Below are 8,545 nucleotides of genomic sequence, written 5' to 3' on the forward strand. Positions count from 1 at the left end.
TCAAACCAAGGCTCTAATACCAACTTGTATCATCCCAAAAATCAAGACCAAAAATATCATTTTTAATTTACTAATTATAAAACCATTTGTCTAAAAACATCCGTAATATCAATTAATATCAAAACCAATGTATCAATAATCAAAATGTGTCATGATAAAACAATATCAGAGTATAGCTCCCAAAGATCTCATGTGCGGAAATCCTGGTGCGATGCACTACAATCATGTCGACTCCTTTCCCTTCAAAGAAGAGGTACCTAAAACCAAAACTGAAAACTGTAAGCACAAAGCTTAGTGAATCCCCCATCATACCACATACCATACAATAAGCATATTACCTAGTATATCCGAGTGCTAGTCTTCCCCTTTGGCCTCTTTCAACCGGTAACCGCCAAGCATATTTGGGTGCCGACCTACCCATTCGGTCTCTTTCAATCAGTAACCACCTAGATTATATATGGGTGCTGGCCTACCCCTTCGGTCTCTTTCAACCGATCACGGTGACTATTTCACCCCTACCACTACCACATAATATCCTAGCATATAAACACATATATCACCTACTGCCTAGCATATCTGAGTGTTGGCATACCCCTTCGGTGCTTTCGACAGGATATGGGGTCTAATCCACCCCTCCTACCACTATCACATAATATCATAGCATACTAGCACACAAAGCATTATAGATAGTGGCATACCAGACGATTATCACAAAGACAATCATCTATACTAATATTAGCTACTAGGGATTGGTGCCTTCAACCCACTTTTACACGAAGGTAACTCTTCTAAAATGTTGTAAAGTAGTTGAACAGTCCCCAGCTCTAAAATCACCCCACCCAAACTCCTACACATAAAATATTTCCTTTAATTCCCCTTTCATACTCATAACCCCTTAAGGGTCAACTTTGGTCAAGGTCAAAGTCAAACTCAACACCCTAGTCAAAGTCAACTTCCTGGTCAAAGTCAACATTCCGAGTTGACTCAACACACCGATTTGACCCCTTTAACTTGCCGAGTTCCATAAATCATAAAACATGAAAATCGTGATCCAACTTTTCGAGTTCTTTCACGAACTCGTTGAGTTCCTCCTATCAACAGAATCGGGACTTTCCAAATCAGCTCGTCAAATCCGTCCTTGAACTCGTCGAGTCCTTCCTTTTACAGAATCAGGACACTCTATCCCATCTCGTCGAGTTCCTTTATGAACTCATCGAGTTGTTTAGTCTGTTATGATTTCTTAAGGTATTGAGCCATTATTCTTCGAATCTAAGTCCCATATTCCAGTTTTGGGCTGAAAAAACCTCTAAGAGGGTAAAGTTTTCGGTTTTACCCATTAAGACCCATCCTAGAAGAAATGATCTCTAACCCTAGTTTAAAATGGCTTAGTACCAACTTCCAAAAACCATCAAAACTTTAAGATAAGCCATAAGGTCATAGATCTGGACTCTACGGATAGCTTGGTCACGTAAAGTTCTTATGTTTACTTGCATGCATAGACTACTTGGCTCCAAAGGCCAAATAGATGGTCCACAAGTTACATGGGACTTCCATGGCCATAAAGTTGACACCTTTATGCCATGAAGTCCCCTATAGACCCTAGATCTGAAAGGTTTTCCCTATGGGACGTCCAAGTCCCAAAGACCAACATTATTGGACCAAAATATGGAGAAAACCTCCTAAAACTAGATCTAAACATACTATAAGCAAGGTAGCAGCTTTATACCTCAGATGAACCAGAAATGAAGGTCAACTTTTGGATCTACTCTTCTCTTGCACGTCCTTGCTCCTTCTTCAAGTATCATCTTCTTCAAAATCACAAAGAATGCACAAAAATGGCTCAAAACTCTCAAAAGTGGATTAGGGCTTCATGGCTAGGGTTTAGGACAATGGAGGTTGTAAATGAGACCAGCTTATAGGGGTTAAGGTGTTTAAATAGGGTGTAAAACTCTGAAAATTAGGGTTTCATTCTGCCACTCCTACTCTTCGAGTTGAGGCTCCTCGACTTGTCAAGTAGGCTTCACAACCCGCATCCAAATCCATCTCTACTCGACGAGTTTGGGGCCTCCAATTCGTCGAGTTTCTATAGAAAAATGAATAAATTGAGAACTAAATACATACAAGTTACTTGGTGTTACAAATGTGCCAACACACTGCCACTTGATGATGAGTTTTATACGTTTAATTAATTACATATGAAGCAAAAATCGTGACCCTTAAGTTTACATGCAACCTATAAATGATCTATGTCTTCTCTAACTTATAGCAATAAACTATGAACATCAAGAACCCTATGTATTTTGAAAATACAAGAAAGATTTGGGTTTGCATACCTCTTGATTATTATAGCAAATAATTGCACCAAAATCCTTTGTTGAAAACCTTGGAAAGAAAGCAACAAAAGTTTAGTGTCTCTAATGGTTTGTACCCAAACCCTAGCAACAAGAAGACAAGAGGAGAAAAGAGATTTGGAAGCAAAATTTCGGCTCTTCATTTAGGTATATTGTGGTGGAAAATAAGGAGGCTAAGGGCCCTATTTATAGCTGATACAAGGAACCCTAGAAACTCTAATTTGAATATAATATTAATATTTCAAATTAGGTAATTATCTAATCCCTTAATTATCCTTAGAGAATATTCTAGATCCACTTTGGATCCTCCAAAAACCATCCATGACCTATGGAAGGTTCTAGAATCTCTCTTGTTTAATTATTGAATAATTACAACTTAATTCTTTGCACTTTTAATTAATCCAATTAATCCATCAATTAATTCCAATTAATTTCTAATTAATTTTTAATTAAATAACACTATTTATAATTAATATATTAATCATATAATATACTAAAAAATCATTTATTACAATTTATTAATCATATAGTTAATCAATAAATCAACCTCTCTCTCTAAATGTCATTCTACAAAATTACTAGTTATGAGAGTAACCCAAAAAGAACTTTGCTTTCAGTTTAAGTATATATCAATTTAGTTATGATCTTATACATATTAATCCAACACTTGAATGGTATCAAATAAATCTTACATTACCTTATATATACTACTGATATAGTTCTATTCTATCCCTACGAGTCATTTAGTGGATCTACCAAGAATAATATTCGAAATAATGCAACCTTTGTCGGCTATGCCGAATCAAATTACTTATCAGACCCACATAAGGGACGTTTGTAATCTGGTTATCTCTTTACCATCAGGAAAAAGATCAAAATCATGGAAGCCTTGTAAACAATATCTAGTTTCTACTTTGAGCAATCACCTTGAACTACTTGTGCTTTATGAGGAAAATAGAGAGTATATGGCTTTGAGTTGTTATTGGCCATATTCGAATTACATTTGATTTAGCTTATAGTTTGAATGAACCAATCATTATAGATAAAGATAACATTGGTGTTATTAATCAAGCGAAACATGATTACATCAAAGGGGACAACGTTAAGCACATCTTCCAAAATTGTTCTTTACACGTAAACAACAAGCATTTCAAAATATTGAAGTGCAACATATTGGATCAAAGACGAATCATGCATACTTGTTCACTAAGTCACTGGCAAAGTATTCGTTCCAAAAACATGTCAAAGCCGTTTGACTTTAGGAAGATCTTTAAGCTACCTAAATGACATGTAACATGCACAAGTTGTGTGCAAGTAAGAATTGCATCCTGATGTATGTTTAGCACCTTGTTGAGTGCATGTAATGGGAAGCATCCAAATGAACGTGTGTGTATTCTTTTTATCTTTAGTTCAAAGGTTTTCTCCAATAGTGTTTACCTTGACAATTAACAATACACAAAGTGTATCCCATTATCACTAAGAATTGTTGAAATCCGAGAGAGTATCTAGTTGAATACTTCACCATTGTGCACTCTTTTGTCCTTCGTTCAGAGTTTGTCCTAGTAGGTTTTCTTTTTACAAGAATTTTAATGAAGCACACCATGTATGGTTATTTCTTTCGCTCAAGACATTCATATCATACTCTTTTATCTTTCGACCAAAGTTTTTTTTTTAAATGGTTTTTCTCCAATAAGGTTTTTAACAAGGCGAATGTTTGATATATTGTCCGAAGATACGAAAACGAAGTACACGTATGATTTGATGTAAATCTAAGCACATAATGAGGCGCGTTGTAACTTTTGATGTAAATCTAAGCACATAATGAGGCGCGTTGTAACTCATACCAGTGGTTGCTTATATTTAAGTAAAGTAAAAGCTATGTACATAAATCTTACAAACTTTGGTTTACTCAACATTTGTCCTATGTATTTGTAAAAACATTTACTGATCTAACACTAAGGTCAAAACGACTACGAAAAACCTGTGAAAGCTAAGTAAATAATATTATTACTTCATATAAAAACTCGAAGTAAAAGATCCAATATTACAAAACATTTCAAAATATTATCAAAAGTAAATTTACATACATTATAAGCTATTGAACATAAACCAACTCCTAGTCCATGACTTACAGTAACACTTATAAATTCCAAGCTAAGACAACTTCATCACACCAAATTTCACTCTTTGTTCTTCAATTGATCCACGTTTATTCATGAACACTTGATTCTTCAATGCACGATAATTTTCCCTTTTCTTGCCTTTTCTGTCGAAAATTATACATAGTTTATCTCTAACAAGTCATGTTGGTAAAATAAAAAGTATATTATTAGTTTAGTAATAATTTAATCTCATCAATTTTATTGATTATTTATATAAAAGATTCAAAAAAAAAAAAAAAAAAAAAAAAAAAAGAGACAAAATTCGTTCAAGATTCCGTGTAACGACTAAAAAAGAGAATTTTAAACATACCGAGGCTCCCTTTGTCGAAGGAAGAAAACAAGTACTCCAAATCCTACCACAATTGCAATTTTTATTACCTGAAAAGAAATTCAAGATTTAGAATCTTTAAATTCTTTAAAGATTATATGATCAAAAAGAAAAACTTTAACCTTTTTAACCGATCCATTAGATGCTTCTTCATCAATACTTTTTGGACTTGAGTTTCCCAAAATATGAGCAATTTCTTCACCTTGTTCTACATTTCCACAATCCACTTCACCCTGAAATTTACATTTTAAGTAGACACAAAATCAAGAAAAATATATAAACTTGTTCATATTGGAACTTATGGTTAGAGGTGTAATTTTAAGTAGACATAAAACTTACTTTCACAACAATTTCGGGTATAGAATTAGAAGCAACAATCTTTTCTTGATGATCTTTTTCTTCAATCTTACAATCACTCTCATGTTCAAAGTCCTCATGATTCTCATTTGAAGTCATTCCACCATTAACACTCTGATTGTCAATATGCTCAATGTTCTTCTCATTATCAAGAGGCTTTCTTCCCGAAACCGTTGCATCTTCTTGACATGCTTCCGGAAGCTTCTTTGTGTTTGTTTCCATGAGAGCAAACTTCTCTTCATTCTTTGGTGAACTTTCTATTCCCTTTGAATCATTTGTTTCACTTAATGTTACAAAGTTTTCAATACCATCTTGCTCTTCTTTTGTTACATTAATGTTTTTTTGTAAATCACTCATGCTAAAAGAATTTCTAAGCCTTGTTGAACTCGATGTTTCCAACTTTTGATCATTATCTTTAACACGTAAAGTTCCAAGTTTGTATGATTTTGTACTCCAAGGCTTTAGAGGTGTTCGATCCTGAAATCAATTCACACTCTACACTTCAATAACATAACTTTCAAGATATTAAAATGATAAAATCCCTTTTCAATAACATAACTTTAAAGATAGGTATGCAAACCTGAGATATACTGCTTTCAAATACACTAATCATCTTCTTTATATTGCGTGGAGTTATCTTATCTTGTTCACCTTCTACCTTAGGTGAAAAAGATTTGATCTTTTTGGCAATAAGTGATCTTGATAAAGTCATATCTTGAAAAGATGTTTCTTGCAACCTTTTCTCATTGTTCTTGATTGTATTTACTTCAGTTTCTTGTGATGATGTAGAGGGTTTGCTCTTTTCAATCTTCTCTTCAAGATTCTGCTTATCTAACTTCTCATCATTGGATGGTTTTGATTCAGATGCATGAATGTTTGTTATGTTTATGTCTTCTACTGATTCTTGTAAGTGAATATCATTGGCTTTAATTGTTTTCACTTTGGTTTCTTGTAATGAAGGAGTAGATGTGGTCTCTTTGTTTGATATGTTTATGTCACTTGTGATTCTTTCAAGATTCTGCTCATATAACTTGTCACCTGAATCACCTGATAAATCTGGTTTTTCTTCATCATTATTTTTAATCAAGTCTGTTTGTAAAGCCTGGATTTTGATTGTAGGAGGAAATGAAGTAGTCTCTTCCTTTTTATCTGTAGGATCCTAAAACAAAAGAAAAGGTTTTGATTTTGAGTTTTTTCATTCCAATAGAAAGAAAAAAAAAAAAAAAAAAAAAAAAAGAACCATTTCATTTCTTTCCTAATTCTATCATCCTAAACACTTTTATATAACACTTAACTGTGAATGATTGCTTCTGAAAAGATTCTTCTTTTATCACATGGCTAGATTCTGCAGCCTTCAATGAAATATCATCAAGAAGGTTCAAGCTACGAGCTTTTGCAGCATCACTATTGGAACTGCTTCTTTGAAAATATTGAGAAGACGTATCCCTCAAAACATCTAGACAAAACCTTTCAGAAAATTCTAGTGTAAGAGTGAATTGACAAATCGGTTTAATAGGGACATAAAACCTGTACAAGGGTGTTTCTTTGTTACTTAATGACTTTTTATAAAGTTGTTATCATTCATTCTATCTTTTACTTAATGAGAAAGAAGAAAAAGAAACAAGGGTTAAATGTTTCTTTAGATAGTGCAAGATCAAACCTGAGACCTCATGTCTTTGCAGCAATGATGTGAGAGATTTGGCACTTTCTGTCTTTCTTAGCCTGCTATTAAGAATCTCAGCTTGCTTCTTCTTCATTGCAGCTTCTCTCTACAAGTAAAAGGATAAGCATAACTTCCAAATACTTGAAATTGATTAACTTAAACAACGCATCCAAACACTCTTACATGGCTATTAGGCTATATACATTATGGAATGAAAATATGGTGAAAAATAAATAAAGAGAGTACCATTGAACGTATCCTATTGCGCTCCTCATCATTAAGAATGAACTGCAACTTCATATGTATAAGTCCACCTCCTTCAATGGGAAACATGTCATCCCATGTACCCTTTTCAATTATAGACATGGTTCGAATACCTAAGCCCAATATCAAATTGATCCTTGATTAGAATCAAATTAATCTAATCGTAGACAATGTGAGATGAATTCCGGAGTTTTATGATAAACCTGAATGTGATATTTGATTGCCCTCGGAATCCTGAATTGAGATGATCAAATTGTCGCGCAGATTCGTCAATGGACTGTGCTAAAATCAATATGTCGAATCAGTGTTCATAAAGAAGAGGAAAAATTAAGTTTAGAGTTCGGAATTATACAAAGAGAAAGTCTCTTTCTCCCCAGCTTCATGCTCGACTTTCCCCAATGCAACTACATGATAAATTGGATCAATAACTAGTTCAAATGATTTCGAGGTTCTCACAAACAGAGGCGATGAACAGATCGCATACCCTTTACGGAATTTGACGAAGATGGAAGCTCCTTGAAGTCCAGAACTATGAAATTGAAGGACCAAGAAAAGTATATTACTTGAAGATATCATAAAATTAGCGGTGAATATAGGAAGATAAGTACCTGAAACTTGAATGGATCCTGGCATTGGCTAGCAACGAGAATGAATCGAAGTGATTGCTCGTTTGGGTATTTGGTAATGCATGAAATTGACAAACTTTCGGATGGAATAATTGTGTTTGTGATTCGATTGCGTCTGTGTGGGTGGGGTATCAGCTAATTTTATCCACGACATGCTATAAATGAAACCCCAAATTTTGTCTTACTTTAAACCAAGATAATATAAACCCTAAAAATCTCCTGTAACATGAAAATTTGATCATTTGAGTATGTTTTTAGTACGCGGAGAAACTGAACATTGATCCTTGGTAGAGTGGTGTTATTGTCTGAACATGAATATAACTCTATTTTATATGTTTATATATATACCAAATGAACATCATTCCCATCTTGATGATGATTATTTTCGTTATTATTATAATGAATAGTCAAAAGATTAGATAATCATAAAAAAACAAATAAGACAACATCACAACATTTGGCCATCGAATGCTAAAAGAAAACTTAACACAACCATAAACCATGCTCTCATAAGTAAATACAAGGATAAATTACACCGATCGTCCCTGGTGGTGCAGGTGCTGAAAAGCACGTTTAGTCCCTATTTTCAAAAATTAACTCGGATCGTCCTTCATTTGTTTAAAACATCACGCTTCGTCCCTTATATACATTTTTATTGCAATATTAGTCATTTCCATATCTGAAATGACCATAATGCCCTTTATGTTTATATTTTCCAATTAATTTTATGTTATGATCGTTATTATTATTTAAGAAAGAAAAAAAAAAAGATGTGGGCCCATTTCATACCCAAC

At 33.7% G+C, this 8,545-nt stretch overlaps 1 protein-coding gene across 2 annotated transcripts; it reads right to left on the reverse strand.

Moving 5' to 3' along the window:
- Nucleotides 1–4,335: 4,335 nt before the first annotated feature.
- On the reverse strand, nt 4,336–8,052 carry LOC144998895 (uncharacterized). Of its 2 annotated transcripts, XM_078958623.1 has the most exons (12): nt 7,734–8,052; nt 7,610–7,654; nt 7,478–7,529; nt 7,329–7,402; nt 7,108–7,238; nt 6,859–6,967; nt 6,494–6,654; nt 5,779–6,357; nt 5,181–5,675; nt 4,964–5,074; nt 4,824–4,891; nt 4,336–4,617 (listed from the first exon to the last, which is right to left on the reverse strand). In XM_078958623.1, the coding sequence occupies exons 1-12, from the start codon at nt 7,756–7,758 to the stop codon at nt 4,506–4,508; spliced, it is 1,962 nt and encodes a 653-aa protein (XP_078814749.1). In that variant the 5' UTR covers nt 7,759–8,052; the 3' UTR covers nt 4,336–4,505. The 2 variants fall into 2 exon arrangements, with proteins under 2 accessions (XP_078814749.1, XP_078814750.1); XM_078958624.1 differs by lacking the exon at nt 7,734–8,052 and having other exon boundaries at nt 7,329–7,407; nt 7,610–7,660.
- Between the last annotated feature and the right edge of the window lie 493 nt (nt 8,053–8,545).

The sequence above is a fragment of the Lactuca saligna genome, chromosome 5 (assembly GCF_052625555.1).
Source record: "Lactuca saligna cultivar CGN05327 chromosome 5, ASM5262555v1, whole genome shotgun sequence".
Lineage (NCBI taxonomy): Eukaryota > Viridiplantae > Streptophyta > Magnoliopsida > Asterales > Asteraceae > Lactuca > Lactuca saligna.